Source organism: Thalassophryne amazonica, chromosome 13, assembly GCF_902500255.1.
Source record: "Thalassophryne amazonica chromosome 13, fThaAma1.1, whole genome shotgun sequence".
Taxonomy (NCBI): domain Eukaryota; kingdom Metazoa; phylum Chordata; class Actinopteri; order Batrachoidiformes; family Batrachoididae; genus Thalassophryne; species Thalassophryne amazonica.
The window spans coordinates 59,362,087-59,383,915 of record NC_047115.1 but is presented as its reverse complement, the minus strand read 5'-3'; the positions used below and the strand labels follow the sequence as shown (position 1 = coordinate 59,383,915).

The following is a 21,829-nucleotide window of genomic DNA, read 5'->3' as shown; positions in this document are numbered from 1 at the left end:
ACCGGCCCATGGAAATATAGACTGGAATGGACATGCGCGCCTCTATCTATTAGCGTCACTCAGGACAGGAAGGCGCCATTACTAAGGGTGGAAATGTGCAGCTCATCAATAATAAACTGACTGCTTTTTTTGCACTAGCGTCACTATTTCTTAATGGATTTTAATAAATGTAGGCTTGTTTCAAAGCCCTTTGAAAGCTCTTTCCAATGCACCTATGCATGTGTGGGTGAAAAAAAAAAAACTTATGTAAAATGCAAAAATCTGGGGAAATTACAACAAACTCTGCTGCTTTTCTCACTTTATTGTCGCTATTTGTTAACAGATTTTAATAAAAGTAGGCTTGTTTTAAAGCCCTTTAATTGCTCTTTCTAATGAACCCATACATGTCTAGGTAGAAAAAAATGTTTTATGTAAAGTGTGGAAATTTGTGGAAAATATTCCATTCTGTTCATTTACTGTGATTTTTTTTTTCCTGTCATCATAATTCTCGATGGATTTTTATAAATGACGCTTGTAAGTTGTATTCATGCTAATTAAAAGGTCTAACGAACCCATACATGTCTGGATAAAAAAAATCCTTATGTATTAAAATATTAATCTGAAGTATGTCTTGCCATTGTGCTCATTTACCTTGCTGCTTTTTCCACTGTAATATTACTGCTAGTCTTTTAATGACAACAACATATATAAGATTTTTACTAACATTTTATTACAAGTAGATATAAAGCCATTCAGAATTTATGACTTTTGACCCTCAGTCAGGGTAAAAAGTACCTCCTCCATCCCCTCCAACCACACTGTTCAAATTTAAATGCCTCCTGTGACCACCATGTACATATCATATTAAACAACAGCTGCAAGTATATATATATATATAGACATAAATATATTTAAACATTTTTGTTTCCGCATGTGAACGCAGCTTAATGAAAAGAACTTATGGCGTTGAGTTATAGTCTCAGTATACTGACATTAAATTGCGGCATAACGACTTTAAAATAGACATTTGTTTTACATAATTACATTAAGGCTCTTGTACAGTTCATTTTAGTATTGGAGAATTTGTTTTTGTGGTTCGTGCAGTTGATGGTGGAGCACTGGCTGCCTTTTTTCTCCTCATATCGCTTCTGTTTAACAGGATCAAGGTCTCTCTCCACCCTCAGTAATGGCCACCGTGCAGCACACCGCTGGTCACGTGACGTCCATTCCAGGTCTCTATTTCCATGGACCGGCCAACTGACCATTGCCTTCACCCTTCCCAGCGTGTGTGTGAAACGATTTTTAACCATTTGACTATTGACTTGACCCTGAATTTAAGTAGATGCACACATGCATTTGTTATGATATGAACATGCGGAAAACAAATTATTTAGCAATTTATTTTGAGTGCAAAATACATTTTCACTCACAATTTCAATATGAGCATCCTGTCCTGCTTCAAAATATATATAAAAAATTCTTTAAAAATAAATCTTTCTCTGTCCTGCTATTGCTTAACTTAAAAGTGTATAAATTAACAAAAAAAATATCATCCAAAACAATGTAACAGTGAAAGTCTGAAAAAGTAAACAATACTTACAATACTTATAGCTGTTGTCGCACACCTTTTCCACCCAGCCATTTTCCTTTTCCCATTTGCCCATGTATTTTTGCTTTCTTTTTTCGAGGAGGAGTAACGACGTTACAGACATTGCTGTTCGTAGGCATAGCTGCAGTGCCAGTGTCGGTGTCTGTATCGGTATCAGCCATGCTGATTTGTTATGGTCGTCCGACGACCGTCGTCGGCTCATGATTCTCGTCTTCTTCTTGTGAGCAGATGTCCCTCAACCAATGAGATAAGAGTGATTCTGTATCGTCAACTCGTGTCTGTCAGCTCATTGGTGAAGAGCAGGAAAGAGGCTGGGATCAAATTTACCGTAAGTTTCCATATAAAGCGCAAGTCAATTCCACTGACATTTTACAGACTTTTTGATTCTCACAGAAATACGGGACAAACTGCGTCCCGTTTCAGGTCAATACGGAACGCACACTTTTATTTCCAAATAAGGGACGATTCCGTTTTTCAAGGGACGGTTGGCAACCCTATTTGAAGATTCAAGGAAGAAGCTGAAAGCTGCGGGCTACCGCACAGGTTTCATTTACCCAGCTCGCTTGCAGGTTACCCATGACAATGTAACATGTTGTGAAAGTGTAGGAACACGGACCCACAACAGGGGGCGCAATGAACGGACAATGGAGAAGGTAAATAACAAGATTTACTTCTGTGAAACAAGCACAGTTAATATAACAAACACAATTTGGGGTCGAATCCGCTGGTGTCGTGTGGGCAGGCTCGAAGGTAGGAGACGTCCGTCTCAGTCGAACCGGAACCACCCAGATCTCCTCTGCCACCGAACCCTGGAAATACTGGAACCGCCAAGTCCCGAATTCCCAGGTGGCCACTGCCTCCGCTCGTCGGATCCGGTACTGCTGGCAGGAGAGAGCAACAACCCACAGGCGTGGATGACCGCACCCAGTAACGGAGAGGGGAGAAGCCGCCTCCACCTCTTGTCAAAGAACAGCAGGAAGGTGAGTACTTATCCAAACAATGAAGCTATCTGTAGTCACCAGTCCTGAAAAGGTTTAACAGGTTTAGCTGGTTATGCAATATATAAATGCAGAGAATACTACCTTAGTCTTAGGCGATATCTCGGCACTGAGGTGGAGACGCCGTCCTCCTGATATACCTCTGTGCTGAGTGGAACAGCTGTGTCTGGTGATGGGTGACAGCTGTCACCCAGGCTACTCCCATGATGCGGCAGCGCCCTCTGGTGCCTGGAGCCCGCACTCCAGGCAGGGCGCCCTCTGGTGGTGGTGGGCCAGCAGTACCTCCTCTTCAGCGGCCCACACAACAGGACCCCCCCCTCAACGGGCGCCTCCTGGCGCACGACCGGGCTTGTCCGGATGGCGACGGTAGAAGTCGGCCAGGAGGGCCGGGTCCAGGATGAAACCCTTCTTCACCCAGGAGCGCTCCTCGGGTCCGTACCCCTCCCAGTCCACCAGATACTGAAAACCCCGGCCCATCCGATGGACATCAAGGAGCCGGCGGACAGTCCAAGCCGGCGCTCCGTCAATGATCCGGGCAGGAGGCGGCGCCGGACCCGGGGTGCAGAGGGGTGAGGTGTGAAGGGGCTTAATCCGGGAAACATGAAAAACTGGATGTATCCACAGTGAGGCCGGAAGCTGGAGCCTCACTGCGGCGGGGTTGACGACCTTGAGGATCTTATACGGTCCGATGTACCGTTCCTGGAGTTTTGGTGAGTCGACCTGTAGAGGAATGTCCTTGGTGGACAACCAGACCTCCTGCCCAGGACGATTACTTGGGGCCGGGGCTCGCCGCCGGTCTTCATGTTTCTTCGCCCTCGTCCGGGCCTGCAACAAGGCAGAGCGGGCGGCACGCCACACCCGACGGCACTTCCGTAGGTGGGCCTGGACCGAGGGCACACCGACCTCTCCCTCAACCACCGGAAACAAGGGGGGCTGATACCCCAAGCACACCTCAAACGGGGAGAGGCCGGTGGCTGATGACACTTGGCTGTTGTGGGCGTACTCGATCCAGGCCAGGTGGGTACTCCAGGCCGTCGGGTGCGAGGCTGTCACACAGCGAAGTGTCTGCTCCAGTTCTTGATTCGCCCGCTCTGCCTGCCCGTTGGTCTGGGGGTGGTACCCAGAAGAGAGGCTGACCGTGGCCCCCAGTTCCCGGCAGAAGCTCCTCCAGACGTGTGAGGTGAACTGGGGACCGCGATCTGGAGACGATGTCTGATGGTATGCCATGCAGACGGACGACGTGGTGGACCAGGAGGTCCGCTGTCTCCTGGGCCGTAGGGAGCTTCGGGAGGGCCACGAAGTGGGCCGCCTTGGAGAAACGGTCCACTATCGTGAAGATGACGGTGTTTCCCTGGGACAGCGGGAGACCCGTGACGAAGTCCAGGCCGATGTGGGACCAGGGGCGATGAGGCACGGGCAGTGGCTGTAGCTGCCCTGAGGTCTTCCTTGTGGTCGGCCTTGCCCCTGGCGCAGGTGGTACAGGCCTGGAAGTAGTCCCGGACGTCGGCCTCCAGGGATGCCACAGAAGCTGTTGCCGGACGACTGCCACGGTTATTCGCACCCCTGGGTGACAGGAGAGCTTAGAACCGTGACAGAAGTCCAGGACTGCAGCCCTAGCCTCTGGTGGGACGTATAGTCTGTTTTTTGGTCCGTTTCCGGGGTCCGGGACACGGGTCAGGGCCTCCCGGACGGTCTTCTCCACGTCCCAGGTGAGGGCGGCCACGATAGCGGACTCCGGGATGATGGGATCCGGGGGATCCGACGGTTCCGTTTTGACCTCATCTTCGTGCACCCGGGACAATGCATCCGATCTCTGATTCTTGGTCCCGGGACGGTAGGTAATCCGGAAGTCAAAACGGCCCAAGAACAGTGACCAGCGGGCTTGCCTGGGGTTCAAGCCGCTTGGCGGTCCTGATATACTCCAGGTTCCGATGGTCAGTGAAAACCGTGAATGGCACGGCTGTTCCCTCCAACAGATGTCTCTACTCTTCGAGGGCCTCTTTCACAGCAAGGAGTTCCGATGCCGACGTCATAGTTCCGTTCAGCGGGGGTCAACCTGCGAGAAAAATAGGCACACGGGTGAAGGACCTTATCGGTCTTCCCGCTCTGGGAGAGCACCGCTCCTATCCCTGAGTCCGAGGCATCCACTTCAACCACTAACTGGCGGCTAGGATCGGGCTGCACCAGAACTGGTGCAGATGAGAAGCGCCGTTTCAACTCCTTGAACGCCGGCCTCGCACTGATCCGACCAGGTGAAGGGAACTTTTGGAGAGGTCAGGGCTGTCAGGGGGCTAACTACCTGACTATAGCCCTTGATGAACCTCCTGTAGAAATTAGCAAAACCGAGGAGCTGTTGCAGCTTCCTACGGCTTGTAGGTTGGGGCCAATCTCTCACTGCCGCAACCTTGGCCGGATCCGGGGCAACGAAGTTAGAGGCGATTTATAACCCCAGGAAGGACAAAGAAGTGCGGTGGAACTCACCCTTCTCGCCCTTCACAAACAGGCGGTTCTCCAACAACTGCTGCAGAACCTGACGGACATGCCGGACATGAGTCTCAGGATCCGGGGAAAAGATGAGTATATCGTCCAGATACACGAAGACGAACCGGTGCAGGAAGTCCCGCAGGACATCGTTACCAACGCTTGGAAGGTCGCGGGGAGCGTTAGTGAGAACGAACGGCATGACAGGTACTCAAAATGGCCCAATGGGGTGTAAATGCCGTCTTCCATTCGTCTCCCTTCCGGATCCGAACCAATGATACGCATTCCTAAGATCAAGTTTGGTGAAGATATTGGCTCCATGCAAGGGGGTGAACACCGAATCCAACAGGGGCAACGGGTATCGATTGCGAACCGTGATTCGTTCAACCCCCTATAGTCGATGCTATGGACGAAGCCCGCCATCCTTTTTACCCACAAAAAAGAAACCAGCAACCCATCGGAGAGGTGGAATTCCGGATCAACCCGGCAGTAATGAGTCCCGGATGTAGGTCTCCATTGATTCACGCTCCGGCCGTGAGAGGTGTACAGCCTACTGGACGGGTAATCACAGCCTGGAACCAAATCAATGGCACAATCGTACGGGCGGTGGGAGGAAGCGTGAGAGGCCAGATCCTTGCTGAACACTGTCAGCGCGGTCATGGTACTCCGCTGGCACCGCCTTCAGATTGGGCGGGACTCGGACCTCCTCCTTAGCTTGGGAGCCGGGAGGAACCGAGGAACCTAGACACTCCCGATGGCAGGTTTCGCTCCACTGAACCACTACCCCGGACGGCCAATCGATCCGGGGATTGTGCTTTAGCAATCCATGGAAACCCCAAAACCACACGGGAGGTGGCCTGAGTCACGAAGAACTCGATCACCTCCCGGTGGTTACCTGACACCCCAGAGTTACTGGAGGTGTATTATGTGTGATTGGTGGGAGTAGGGAGCCATCTAGCGCCCGAACCTGCACAGGCGAGGTAAGAGCCACCAGAGGGAGCCCTATCTCCCTGGCCATCTACTGTCAAGCCGATTCCCCTCAGAGCCCGTGTCCACCAGTGCTGGGGCCTTCAGGGTTGAATCCTCATAAAGGATCGTGACTGGGAGTCGTGTAGCAATGGGGTGTGTCCCACGTGAATGTTTTGGCCCACCCTGGCCCAGTCTCTAGGGGCGGGCGTTGGAGTTTAACCGCTCGGGGCAGTCGTTTGCGAGATGCTCACTCGAGCCACAAACATAACAAGCTCCGTGGGCCCGCCTCCTTTGTGCTCCAGGTGCCCTAAATGTTGCCCTGCTCGTGTCCATAGCTTCGTCAGCAGGGGGAGCCATAGGCGCACGGAGCGCAGAGACAGAGGAGCGTGGGGAGGGCGGAGCTCGATCGGACCCGGAAGGGAGAGGGACGACGCGTGCCTGGCCACGCCCTTCGCCTCGCTCCCGACGACGTTCTTCTAACCGGTTGTCGAGTCGTATGACTAGATCGATGAGCCCATCTAAATCCCGCGGTTCGTCCTTAGCCACCAGGTGCTCTTTTAGGACCAGAGACAGTCCGTTTACAAAGGCAGAGCGGAGGGCAGTGCTATTCCAGCCGAATCTCGCCGCCGCGATGCGGAAGGCGACTGCATAGGCAGCTGCGCTCCGACGCCCCTGTCGTATGGACAGTAGTGCGGTTGAAGCGGACTCTCCTCTGTTGGGATGATCGAACACCGTTCTGAGCTCCCGTTACAAAACCCATCGTATGTATGAAGGAGCCATGAGTTTCTGCTCCCAGAGCGCTGTAGCCCAAGCGCGTGCCTCCCCCGCGAAAGCAGATTTATCACATAAGCTACTTTGCTAGCATCAGTCGCGTACATCACGGGACGCTGAGCGAAGACGAGCGAACACTGCATAAGAAAGTCCGCGCACGTCTCCGCACAGCCTCCGTACGGTTCTGGAGGGCTTATGTATGCTTCAGGGGACGGAGGGAGGGACCGTTTGAACGACCAGTGGAACGTCACTTTCGCGCGCAGGGTCCTCGGGAGGGAGAGCCGCAGCAGCGCCCGAAGGGTGTGCCTCCACTTGTGCGGCGAGAGCCTCCACCCTGCGGTTTAGGAGAACGTGCTGCTCGGTCATTAAATCGATCCGAGAGGTGAAAGCGGTGAGGATCCGCTGCAACTCACCGATTACCCCTCCCGAAGCCTCCGCCGCGCCTGGTCTTCCATTGGCCGTTCAACAGCGGTTGACGCCCCTCGGGATCCATGACGCTGGCCGAGATATCCTGTTGTGAAAGTGTAGGAACACGGACCCACAACAGGGGGCGCAATGAACGGACAATGGAGAAGGTAAATAACAAGATTTACTTCTGTGAAACAAGCACAGTTAATATAACAAACACAATTTGGGGTCGAATCCGCTGATGTCGTGTGGGCAGGCTCGAAGGTAGGAGACGTCCGTCTCAGTCGAACCGGAACCACCCAGATCTCCTCTGCCACCGAACCCTGGAAATACTGGAACCGCCAAGTCCCGAATTCCCAGGTGGCCACTGCCTCCGCTCGTCAGATCCGGTACTGCTGGCAGGAGAGAGCAACAACACACAGGCGTGGATGACCGCACCCAGCAACGGAGAGGGGAGAAGCCGCCTCCACCTCTTGTCAAAGAACAGCAGGAAGGTGAGTACTTATCCAAACAATGAAGCTATCTGTAGTCACCAGTCCTGAAAAGGTTTAACAGGTTTAGCTGGTTATGCAATATATAAATGCAGAGAATACTACCTTAGTCTTAGGCGATATCTCGGCACTGAGGTGGAGACGCCGTCCTCCTGATATACCTCTGTGCTGAGTGGAACAGCTGTGTCTGGTGATGGGTGACAGCTGTCACCCAGGCTACTCCCATGATGCGGCAGCGCCCTCTGGTGCCTGGAGCCCGCACTCCAGGCAGGGCGCCCTCTGGTGGTGGTGGGCCAGCAGTACCTCCTCTTCAGCGGCCCACACAACAGTAACATCTACGTTCAGCACACTGGAGGAGGCGAAGAGTTTCGTGGATGGCCTGGTGACTGGTGAACAATATTGAAGAGAACTTTGGTATGGGGCACTGTTGGTTTGATTTAGTCCCTATTTGGCTCTCGTACACTTAGTACTTTTATGGCTAAATTGAATGGACATTTGAGGTAATTTAATATTTCATTTATACAAGGTATGTTTTTGAATTAAGTATGACAGGATGAACCTCTTTTGCAGTGTTAATTTATGTTGTAGTGCCTTAAAATAAGCTTAAGTTAAATAAAGTGTTTTAATTTAAATGATATGTTTTTGAGAGGGGTACACTTAAGGAAGTGGTTGTTTTTGTGTTTTAACAGCTTAGTAGGTTTCATTACTGAGTACTGTTAGAAGTACCCCCTTAGATTGATGTTAGGTTGGGGTTTTTTTGCCCTGCTTTGTTTGGGGTAGTGGGGTAGGGGGGAGGGAAGGGGTCTATGTATTTTTTGTTTTTTTGTCTATTTCTTGTATGGAGCATTAAACTTGTTCACTTATCAGAGAATAATTACCACAGTCTTTGATGACAATGGTTAATAGGAAGGATAGAGGGGTTAATATGGTCAGTTGGAATGTGAAAGGTTTGGGTAATTGTATTAAGAGGGCTAAGGTTTTTGCACACTTAAAATCTCTGTGTTCTGATGTCTCCTTTCTATAGGAAACCCATATCAGACCATGTGATCAGGCACATTTAAGATGCAGTTGGGCAGGACAAATATTTCAGTCAACTTTTTCTAGTAAGGCACGAGGAGTAGCTATTATAATAAAGAAAAACATTCCTTTTGAACATATTAGTACAATTAGTGATGTTAATGGTAGATTTTTGATTGTAATCGGTAGACTTTATTCCATGCATGTTACTTTAGTGAACATTTATGGCCCAAACATGGATGATGCGGGTTTTTTTCAGAGAATCTTTAACAAAATTCCTGATTTTGCAAATACTAATTTGATAATGGCAGGGGATTACAATGTGGTTCTTGACTGGCACCTAGACCGATCCTCTAGAAAACAATCCACACCATCAAACGCTTCAAAAGCTTTAAAGAGTTTGATCTCCTCAACTAACTTAGTGGATATCTGGCGTTTACAGCACCCCACAGACCGGGACTACTCTTTTTTTTTCTAAATTACATAATTCTTACTCCCGTATCAACCTGTTTTTACTTGATTCTAAACTCCTACCAAATGTTATTGACAGAAAATAAAATATTCTGATTTCAGACCATGCATCTACTTGTATTGTTTTTGATTTTAACATACCGGAACGAGGCTTAACATGGAGGTTACAACCATATTTACTCGATGCAAATTTTTGTAAATATCTGTCAGGTAAATTGATGAATTTTTGCTCACTAATGATACTCTGGACATTTCAGATTCTATTCTATGGGAGACCTTTAAAGTGGTTTTGAGGGGATATATAATTTCATATGAGTGCTTGCAAAGGAAAATGAAAAATTTACGATTGAGGGAAATTGATGAAAAAATATCAGCATTGGAAATATTTTATAGACAAAATAATAACAATCATACATTACAAGAAATCCTTAATCTTAAATATGAATATAATACAATTTTAACAAGACAAGTAAGTGACCAGATGTCTCGTCTACGGGTGTGCTTATTTTGAGCTTGGTGATAAGGCCTCACACTTTATAGCTCGTCAACTTCGAGGCCAACAAATAGTAGAGCAATACATAGGATTAAATTGACCAAGGGAGATAATATTACACTTCCAAAGTCAATAAATAAATGTTTTGCAGATTTTTACAAGGAGCTGTATAGATCAAAATCATGTGGGAATGAGGAATCCTGGCTTAAGGATGTTCCCATTCCAAAACTGGATGACGTTTCGCGTGAGGCTTTAAACCAACCACTGTCTATAGGGGAGGTTTCTGACTCCATAAAATTATTTTCTACAGCAAAGGCACCCGGACCCGATGGGTTTGGGGCAAAATTTTATAAAAAATTCACTGGACAGATATCACCACTCCTGCTTAGAATGTTCTCTCATTCTGTGCAGACAAGGGCACTTCCTCCTACTTTATATAACGCAAATATAGCCCTTATACTCAAGCCTGATAGAGATGAGACTAATCTAGCCTCTTACCGTCCGATATCAATGCTCAACTTGGATTGTAAGATTTTCACTAAAATACTTGCTAGTAGATTAAAATTATGTATAGAATCTCTCGTACATAAGGATCAAACTGGGTTCATCCCTAATAGATATTTCATTTTTTAATACCAGAAGGGTTTTAAATATTACATATTATAAGTACCCACCTAAATCAAACAAGCAATTTATATTTGGATGCGGAAAAGGCATTTGACCAGGTGAGTGGGGATATCTGTTTAGGGTACTTGAGAGATTTGGGCTGGGGGAATCTTTTGTTTCCTGGGTTCAATTAGTTTATCTACACCCGCTGCGTCAGTTATCACTAATCAAGATAGATCAAAAGTGTTTTTATGGAAAGAGGTACGCGTCAGGGGTGCCCACTTTTCACCCTATTATTTGCTTTGGCCATGAGCCTCTGGCCATTAGCATCAGAGAAACCTAGACATCAGACCCATAACAATTGGTGGAATTGATCATAAAATCGCTCTATGCTGATGACATAGCATATTTTCATCTCAGATCCTGAGCATTCTATACCCAAATTATTAGACTTAATAAATAGTTTTGGAGCCGTATCTGGATTATACCATAATTGGCAGAAGTGAAACTCATGATACTTACAGTAGACTTGGATCCTTTATTGGTGGCTTCTACTCAATTTAAAATATCAGATTCTGTTAAATATTTAGGAATTACTGTTACAAAAAATCCAAAATCTCTCTTTTAAACGTAATTTTGATGAAAGACTAAGTTCTTTAAAAGAGAATATAGAAAATGGAGAACATTACCTTGTCATTGATTGGTCGGATAAATACAATCAAAATGGTCTCCTTGCCAAGATTCCTTACTTATTTCATAATATTCCAGTTTATATTCCAAAATCTTCATTTTAAATTAATTGACTCTGTTATTATGCCTTTTATTTGGGGATACAAACAACATAGAATATCAAAACGACATCTCCAATTGCCTAAGGAAAGCGGGGGTTTAGGCCTACCATGCTTCCATCATTATTATTAGGCCGCAAATATGAGAGTGATGGTATATTGGCAGATGAATCATGATTTAGAGCCATCGGATAATATTCCCTCGTGGTTATCCATAGAACATAATTTAGTTCCTAAAACGTCTCTTCGGGCTATTTTGTTTTCAACGTGTAGACCAAAATCATCTTATAAGGAAGAACATTTTATTATATTACATATTCAGAAAATTTGGTCACAGATCCGAAAATTTTGTAAACTTCCAAACATGTCTATACATGCTCCAGTATGGCATAACCATGCATTCTCCCCCTCATTTACTGATGCTGTTTTCAAGGAATGGAGTTGTAGAGGCATAGTATCAATTAAGGACTTGTATATTAATAAAAAATGTTGTTCATTTGAACAATTACAAGCCAAATACAATTTACCAAAAAGTCACTTTTTTAGGTACTTACAGCTAAGGAATTATGTCAAACAAAATATTCCAACATTCAACTCCCTCCCTTCTTGAAACCGCTCTATTTAAGATTTTACTGGGGCCTCCTGAGTCTAAGAGTTTAATTTCATTACTGATAAAATTTCTCCAGAGTAATTCTGTTTGCCCTACCATGTTAATTAAACAAAAATGGGAAGAAGATCTCAATATTGGAATCAAGGATGATAATTGGAAAAAGATCTTGAGGGAAATTCATCACTGTTCTATCAATTCTAGACTTCAGGTAATACAGTATAAAGTAGTTCACAGGTTACACTATTCAAAAGTTAAGTTGAATAAAATCTTCTCACAAACCTCTCCTCAATGTGATAGATGTAAGACCACTGATGGTACATTGGCACACCAATTTTGGCTTTGTCCAAAGATCCAAGGTTTCTGGTGCTCAATATTTAATTGGTATTCCTGTGTACTCAAAAAAAAAAGATTGTTCCTGATCCCGAAATTGCTCTTTTTGGTTTCTCTGACACTCTTCAATCATTGGGTCATATTGTGACGTCAGTGGTCACTTACGGCATGGTGATAGCAAAAAGATGTATTTTAAAATTATGGAAATCTGACGCACCGCCTCAGTTTTAATCTTGGCTCAGAGAATTAATAGGAGTGTTGCACATAGAAAAAATGAGATATGATGTATTAGGTTGTCCTCAAAAGTTTTATAATGTATGGAAACCAGTCTTGGAGTATTTAAAGATATAGCTAACCCCATTAATAAAGTTTTTGTTTTATTTTGTTGTCGTACGATATATCAGTGGACTCCTGTGTAATGTAATGTAGTGCTCCATATAATTTATCAACATTTTATATTTATTTTACCTTTTTTTTTTTTTTTCTTTCTGTGTATTTTTTTGTTTTTGTATGTGTACCATGATCAGGGTTGCTCACATTTGAAGGGAGGAGGTACGAATGTAGAATATTTGTAGATATGTATATATTCTCTCTTTTGATTTGATTTGGTGGGTTTTTTTTTTTTTTTTGCTTTTGGGTGTCTGTGTGTATCTTAATATCTTTGTTTAGGTGGAGTGATATAGTTAATTTGACAAGAGCTGGTTTTTTGTTGTTGGTTATTGTTTTGTTTGGTATGTTTTGTAAAGCTGGAAAAATTATAAATAAACGTGGAAAAAAAAATTGAGAATTAATTTTAAAAAAAAAACTAAGAAATCACATGTACATAAGTCAGCCCAGTCTCATGTCTCTCATTTTTTTCGTCCTCCCATCACAAAATGATTCAAATTTTTGTGACTTTTTTTAACTCACTATTACTAACCCTACTCCTACCCCCAACCCTAACCTTAGCCATATCCTAACATTACTCCTTCCCCTAACCTTAACCATAACCACTCTAATTCATTCATGGAATGAATTAGAATGAACTGGACTGGGTTGACATAAGTATTCACAGCTTTGGCCATGAAGCTCAAAATTGGTCTCAAGTGCATCCTGTTTCCACTGGTCATCCTTGGGATGTTTCTACAGCTTAATTACCTGGGGTAAATTCAGTTGATTGGACCTGATTTGGAAAGGCACACACCTGTCTACATATAAGGTCCCACAGTTGACCGTGCATGTGAGAGCACAAACCAAGGATGCAGTCAAAGGAATTGTCTGTAGAACTCCAAGACCGAATTGTCTTGAGGCACAAATCTGGCGAAGGGTACAGAAACATTTCTGCTGCTTTGAAGTTCCAAATGAGCACAGTAACCTCCATCATCTGTAAATGGAGGAAGTTCAGGACTCTTCCTAGAGCTGGCCTCCTGTTTAAACTGAGCAAATGTGGCGAGAAGGGCCTTAGTCAAGGAGGTGACCAAGAACCCTGCATGGTAGAGTGGCCAGAGAGAAGCCACTCCTCAGTAAAAGGCACATGGCAGCCCGCCTGGAGTTGGATAAAAGGCACCTGAAGGACTCTCAGACCATGAGAAACAAAATTATATGGTGTGATGAGACAAAGATTAAACTCTTTGTTGTGAATCCCAGACATCATGTTTGGAGGAAACTAGACACCATCCCTACAGTGAAGCATGGTGGTGGCAGCATCATGCTGTGGAGATGTTTTTTCAGCAGCAGGAACTGGGAGACTAGTCAGGATTGAGGAAACGATGAATGCAGTAATGTACAGAGACATCCTGGATGAAAACCTGCTCCAGAGCGCTCTTGACCTCAGACTGGTGTGACAGTTCATCTTTCAGCAGGACAATGACCCTAAGCACACAGCCAAGATATCAAAGGAGTGGTTTCAGGACAACTCTGTGAATGTCCTTAAGTGGCCCAGCCAGAGCCCAGACCTGAAGATTGAAGATCTCTGGAAAGATCTGAAAAATGGCTGTGCACAAACGCTTCCCATCCAACCTGATGGAGCTTGAGAGGTGCTTCAAAGAAGAATGGGCAAAACTGCCCAAAGATAGGTGCACCAAGCTTGTGTCATATTAATACAAGAAGACTGAGGCTGTAATTGCTGCCAAAGCTGCATCAACAAAGTATTGAGCAAAGGGTGTGAGTACTTATGTACATATGATTTTTTTAGTTTTTAATAAATTTGCAAAAAGAAAGAAAGAAACTCATGTTGTCATTATAGGGTGTTGTGAGAAGCATTTTGAGGGGGAAAATGAATTTACTCCATTTTGGAATAAGGCTGTAACATAACAAAATGTGGAAAAAGTGAAGCACTGTGAATATGTTCTGGATGCACTGTAAGTCACCCCCTCGGGTTCTACAAGCGTAAGGTCTAACCTGACCAATCCCTTGAGCAAGCACATTAGCAACTGTTGTAAGGAAAAGCTCTCTCAGATATTTTTTTTAATTATTTATTACTGGAAGAAACCTTAAGCAGACCAGACTCAGTGGGGTGACCACCTGCCTTGGCCATATAACCAACAAAATAACAAATAAAAAAGGCACAAATGCCAAACAGGCAGTGACAGAATTGTTGCAAATAAGTAGCCATATACACCCCTGGCAATATTTATGGAATCACCGGCCTCGGAGGATGTTCATTCAGTTGTTTAAGTTTGTAGGAAAAAAGCAGATCACAGACATGACACAAAACTAAAGTAATTTCAAATGGCAACTTTCTGGCTTTAAGAAACACTGTAAGAAATCAGGAAAAAAAATTGTGGCAGTCAGTAACGGTTACTTTTTAGACCAAGCAGAGGGAAAAAAAATATGGACTCACTCAATTCTGAGGAATAAATTATGGAATCACCCTGTAAATTTTCATCCCCAAAACTAACACCTGCATCAAATCAGATCTGCTCGTTAGTCTGCATCTAAAAAGGAGTGATCACACTTGGAGAGCTGTTTGCACCAAGTGGACTGACATGAATCATGGCTCCAACACGAGAGATGTCAACTGAAACAAAGGAGAGGATTATCAAACTCTTAAAAGAGGGTAAATCATCACGCAATGTTGCAAAAGATGTTGGTTGTTCACAGTCAGCTGTGTCTAAACTCTGGACCAAATACAAACAACATGGGAAGGTTGTTAAAGGCAAACATACTGGTAGACCAAGGAAGACATCAAAGCATCAAGACAGAAAACTTAAAGCAATATGTCTCAAAAATCAAAAATGCACAACAAAACAAATGAGGAACGAATGAGAGGAAACTGGAGTCAATGTCTGTAACTGAACTGTAAGAAACCACCTAAAGGAAATGGGATTTACATACAGAAAAGCTAAACGAAAGCCATCATTAACACCTAAACAGAAAAAACAAAGTTACAATGGGCTAAGGAAAAGCAGTCGTGGACTGTGGATGACTGGATGAAAGTCATATTCAGTGATGAATCTCGAATCTGCATTGGGCAAGGTGATGATGCTGGAACTTTTGTTTGGTGCCGTTCCAATGAGATTTATAAAGATGACTGCCTGAAGAGAACATGTATGTCACAGTCATTGATGATATGGGGTTGCATGTCAGGTAAAGGCACTGGGGAGATGGCTGTCATTACATCATCAATAAATGCACAAGTTTACGTTGATATTTTGGACACTTTTCTTATCCCATCAATTGAAAGGATGTTTGGGGATGATGAAATCATTTTTCAAGATGATAATGCATCTTGCCATAGAGCAAAAACTGTGAAAACATTCCTTGCAAAAAGACACATAGGGTTAATGTCATGGCCTGCAAATAGTCCAGATCTTAATCCAATTGAAAATCTTTGGTGGAAGTTGAAGAAAATGGTCCATGACAAGGCTCCAACCTGCAAAGTTGATCTGGCAACAGCAATCAGAGAAAGTTGGAGCCAGATTGATGAAGAGTACTGTTTGTCACTCATTAAGTCCATGCCTCAGAGACTGCAAGCTGTTATAAAAGCCAGAGGTGGTACAACAAAATACTAGTGATGTGTTGGAGCGTTCTTTTGTTTTTCATGATTCCATAATTTTTTCCTCAGAACTGAGTGATTCCATATTTTTTTTCCTCGATTCCATAATTATTGCCAGGGGTTGTACATAAAGAATCGAGTTATTGCAACAACCTAATGGCTCAAAAAACATCCAAACGGTAAAGAACAGAGACACAGGCCACGGAATACATACGTCAACAATCCATCATTGCCTCCTGATATGCATGTTAGACCAGTGTTGTCAGTGATAGCTTCCAAAGTACTGATTTATGTGTTTTGTTTTGTTTTTCTGAAAACTGACTAGTCTAGTTTGACACAATGGATTACAAATTCTCTTTGGATTATTCAGAATACAGCTGCTAGAGTTTTAACTAAAACCAGGTGGTTTGAACACATCAGACCTGCACTGGTCTCTCTTTATTGGCATCCTGTGAAAGTGAGAGCTGACTATTTTGCTATTGAATTATAAAATTCTTAATGGTTGTTCACCATCATATCTTATGTGTAACATGTACTGTGAGATCTCAGGATGCAGTTTTATTTTGTGTTCCTGCTGTTAAAAGGAGGCTACAGAGCTTTCACATGTGCTCCTGTGGTACAGGCTGCATGTGGATGTTAAGGGAGCCACTTCTGTGAGTACTTTTAATTTACGGTATGTTTAATTTGTTGTCTTGTGGTGTGATGTGTGTTTTTGTTTTCTGTTTTTACTTGCTGTCATTAGTATTCTTTTTAACTTCGTTGTCTTTATTTATATTGTACAAAATCTGATTTTTTTTTTTTACTTAAATGTGCTTCATAAACACAATTATTATTATTATTATTATTATCATTATTATATTATTATTATTATTATCTTATAGGTTGCCGCCTTTACATATGGAACCGGGACACGAATAACAAACAAAATATTTACTTTGTTTTTCCATCCAAAATGTGGAGCATTTGCCACCGACGGGATGTAATGCAGCAATCTCACACAAGAGGGCGCTGCTTTCACGCGCACTGATAAATCCTAACTACATAATTCATGTTTTTAATCGCATTTTAAAAGAATTGCAGTCGAGATTCACAGCTACTACACATTGTGACTTATGGATACATTTTTTGTGTACTAATTTATCCAAGAAGTATTTATAGTGCCTTCCAAAACTGACAAGCACACGATAATAACATTCTAATAAACCTGTGGTAACGAGTCTTAATTTTCCAACCTGAAAAGCCGCAGTAACAAACTGCACACATGGGTGCATTCACGATTAACCAGCTAATGGAGGCTCCTTAAACGCACCAATATATTTGATTGACTGTGGAGTCCATAGTTTTTAAGCCAATCACAAGCGGACAGCATTCATGGGCGTGGCTATGCGTGTTCGTCGGAGGCGATTGTTTGTTTCTAAAGACCTTAGAAAGGCCTGCAAGGTTTAATTCGGTTTACTCAGTTAAAGCTGTAAACAGCAGCGGGATGTTTTAATTTGCATTTTAACCTATACTGTGCTGTCGGCTTTGTCCTATTTTACAAATCGAGGTTGGTGACGGGTGGGACGTTGTTATGTTTTGCCTGCAGACAAAAATAAGGGTTAAAATCCTTCTAATGTCTGTTCACTAATAGCTGCTGTAAAACGGCTAGCGTTAGCTGGGATACTTGTATGGGAAATTTAGGTATGTAAACTAGACGAAACTGAATTTTATAGTATGTCTGTAGCTGCTTCTGTTTTGTTTGAGAAAAAGCCTATTGACGTTGTGTTTATTTCTTCAGGATACGAACTGTTTTGCCAGGTGCAGCACAGTAGAGCTAAGCGTTTAGAGCTAAATGATTAATGAACAAAATAACTAATGTGGAATATATCTGCTTAATTAAGAAGGTTTAGTAGTTCCGAATGCCTTACATGCTTTGTGCGTTTTAACATGCCATTTTATGTGGATTTTTAACGTTAAGCTTTTTGTGCATGATCTTTGCTGTCAAGTGGACAAAACATTGAGTTGAACTTCCGGTGAGAAAATTCCTAAGTAACTAATAACTGGTATTGGCTTCACGTCAACAAAATTACATAAACACCACAAATCAACGTTCCACATAAAAATCAGTGTCACCCAGTAAGTCGACACTATAAAAGTTAAATGCTTTGTCTAAAATATACCAATATTACTATCAGACAGGGTAACCCATTGTTGCATTATTTAGTGCATTGAGTAGTCAAATCATATAATAGAAAAGCTAACTAAAATCAAATGGAGCTGCATAGCTTTGAATGTAGAAACTGATTTGGAGAGTACTGCTCTCTGTAGCTGTCAAACCATATAGTGCATACATATAAATAATATATAATCTCGCAGTGAAATCCACCTCTCTGAGATTTTGTGGGATTTGAAACTTTAATAGGGTGAATTGATTGCCAGCTACAGAGAGTGTAGAGTCTCACCCTTATTGATAAGGATCACAGATCAGTATTCACGATAAAAGGTCAAAACTAATGACCGGTGAATGCACCAATCTCAATGTAAATCCCATAATTCTTGGTGTACTTTGTTACTGCTCATTTGAACCTGGTGGATAAAATCTTGTTTGCTTGCTTGCCCCCCCAAAAAGACAGGGATTGCATTTTGTGTGTTACCTTTGTGGAAGTATGCACTGTACCGAGTGCCTTTTTGATTTGGCTAAAGTTTGGCTACACTCTTTAATATTAGATTTACCTTTATGACACAGACAACATGTGTAATTCAGATGAAAATATGTATATATATTACTCCTTTAAACAAGTTACCAGTGACATAAACCCTTAGAATATTACATTTACAATGATATAAACATTTCTGACTTAATAGAAATTTTCAGTCAGGTAATATTTGGCTTTTTGTATGATAAACAGCTTTCATAATTGTTAAAATAATGGTATATTTTGTTACTAATCATTTAATTGACTAATTGCTCTAGAGACATATACAAAAATATCAGATAAAATGGGACATAGTGTAACACTTTTATGTAAATTGCATCAACACAGTTATTTGGTGTTTGTAATTATTTGAGAACATGATGTACTTGCATTTTGCAGATAAAGATAAATTGCCTTATTTTTAATCAATTCTAGAAAAAAAAATGGTAAATGGTCTCTGCATTTATATAGCATTTTTCTATCTATATCGGCAGCTCAAAGCACGTTACAGTAATGCCTCACATTCACCCACTCACACACAGATGTCACAGTGCTTCCCCTGCAGGGTGCTGACTACAACACCCCGGAGCAACTCTGGGGATTACAGACCTTGCCCAAGGGCCTTTAGTGATTTTTTCCAGCCAGACAGGAGTTTGCACGCGGATCCCTGGTCTCAAGCCCATTGCTTACCACGATACCACCAAGAAGCAACCCTCTCCATAGTCGGTGTCGCATACTGAATGGTCCCCACTAAGAATTGGTCTGCCCTGCCTTCACTGCGCATGCGTCATTTGGGACCACAGCAGCTCGTCTGAGACGGACTCTTACACCCAAAGCGATCAACGGATAAAATGTGATTATTAACCATCAGATGACAAGGTAAAACCTCCTAAATCATTTTAAAGTCAGTTTTAAGCAGAAACAAGGCCATTTTAAGGAGAAATGAGGCAATAATCGGTGAGTCGCTACTGACGTTTTGAAATGACGGAGGCGTAGTGAACGCATCAGCAGCAGCTTACCTCACTGCGGCGCTCTGATCACTTCCCCTGTCTTTATTATGAAATAATGCTGAATTTATGTGAAAATCGTTGTACAAAAGCTTCACATATCTGTCTCTGAGATACATGATAACTGGAGTGTAGTTTTAAGCAGAAACAAGGTGATAATCAGTGAACTGCTGCTGACGCGCCAAAATGACACATGCACAGTGAAGGCAGGGCGGACCAATTTTTAGGGGAGGACCGTTCGGTCAACAACACTGGCAATCAGTTCACCCTACTGAGGTTTCAAATCCTGCAAAATCTCAAAAGATCTCAGAGAGGTGGCTGTCATTGTGAGATGTATATTATATTACATATAATATATCTTGTGTGTGTGTGTGTGTGTATATATATATATATATATATATATAAATAAAATGGTTTGACAGCTGGGCAGCATGGTGGCTTAGTGGTTAGCACTGTTGCCTCACAGCGAGAAGGTCGTGGGTTCAATTCCCCTGGCCTTTCTGTGTGGAGTTTGCATGTTCTCCCCGTGTTTGTGTGGGTTTCCTCCGGGGGCTCCGGTTTCCTGCCACATCCAAAGACATGCAGGTTAGGTGGATTGGAATCTTTAATTGTGTGTGTGTCTGTGTTTGTTTGTTTGTGGCCCTGCGACAGACTGGCGCCTGTCCTGGGTGTACCCCGCCTCGCGCTCTATGGCTGCTGGGATACGCTCCAGCCCCCCGCAACCCTTAAAATGGACTAAGTGGCAGACGATGGATGGATGGATGGTTTGACAGCTACGGTGAATCAGTTCCTTTAAGATATAGGATTTGGTGCTTTTATTTTGAAAACTAAGTCCCTTACCGGAAACGAGTGGCTGTATTCCAGGTGTAGATTTGACGCAGATGTGCGGTAAAGCTGGCTGCTGCTGTGTTTTGCTAAAGCTGTCATGTGTCGTTGAACGGCCGAAGTTTCGGGTTCCAATGCGGTTCAAGGGCGTCATATATAAATGCTCAGATATATTTGAAGGTGTGGAGAAGAGTCACAGAGCTCACTGTGCCTCGTCACGCTGACAGACTCTTATTTTGTTGTCTGCAGAAGCTGCTTTTTAAAACTGGCGCAGCGAGTCATGAAGCGGCTATGAACGGGTCGGCAGAAGGTTTCGGCCTGGGCTCGGTGTTGTCCCGACCACTTTCGGCCCCTGGCTGGATTTGGAAGAAAAGCCAAAGAAGTTTGTTCTCCACTTCGTCAACGCTGTGACTGGGACGACATGGAGGATCTGTCACACGCGTGGGAGAAGTACATGGACTGCAGGCTACAGGGAGCTGACCTGCAGGTACGATACACACAGAAAACTCGACTTCACTGTTTAAAATTTACTTCCTTTTTCCACCACCAGCACGTGACAGCGTGTCATCGCTGAGGTTTGCCACAATTCTAAGAACAATATAAACGTGATCGGCAGAGCTGTTTTCCTTTGTTTGCCTGCTGCTTTTTTGACTGGTCAAAGGACTTTTTTGTTGTTGTCTCATGATGTGTGATTCAGTCGTGGTGACAGAAAAATAATTTACAAAATGATCTGTAGCGCTAATAAATGTTAATTCAGTTTTGGTGTATTAAAAAAAAAAGCAAAACAAAAAACAGTAAGGGATGTGACCTGAAAGAACTGATTTGTGCAGATTTCACATTTTCTTCTCAGAATCCAAGTGTTATTTTTTCATCTTTGCTTGTACCGAGTTACGTAATCAAATGTGATGCTGAAAGAGAATAATTTGTTGTTTTTCTTGGGGACATGCATAAGGGCTGTGGCAACCCATGGGCGCCACCTTTGGGCTTCAGATTTATCTTGAAGCAAACTGTCAGCAGTGAGTCACTTCACACGTGTCAGGTGTACAGATTGTTCATTGTGAGTGTTGTGCAAGTGTCCATTCTTGACTGTCAACAAAATACAGACATCTGTCATCTCTGCCAGAGAACTAATAGCAGTCAGATCATGAGACTTGGATTAGGATCAGAGTGACGGCCCTGAGTGGGATCTGCCCTGCACATGTAGATGATTTAGCTGTTATAGAGAACATTATTTTTCCTCTAAAGGATGAAGAGTCCTGTCTGTGAGAGTGCGTTCTACTTACTTGTTAGTCACGATGCTGTTGTATATCAGCTTGGGCTTAATT

The 21,829-nt window shown here is 43.5% G+C and overlaps 1 protein-coding gene across 1 annotated transcript in view; it reads left to right on the top strand.

Annotated features, from left to right (window-relative positions):
• The first annotated feature begins 20,560 nt into the window (after positions 1-20,560).
• The window catches only part of lyst (lysosomal trafficking regulator), a 143,913-nt gene continuing 142,644 nt past the window's right edge, over positions 20,561-21,829 (top strand). The window contains 2 exon segments of the mRNA XM_034184385.1: positions 20,561-20,643; positions 20,791-20,991. Coding sequence (XP_034040276.1) covers positions 20,561-20,643; positions 20,791-20,991 — 284 coding nt within the window.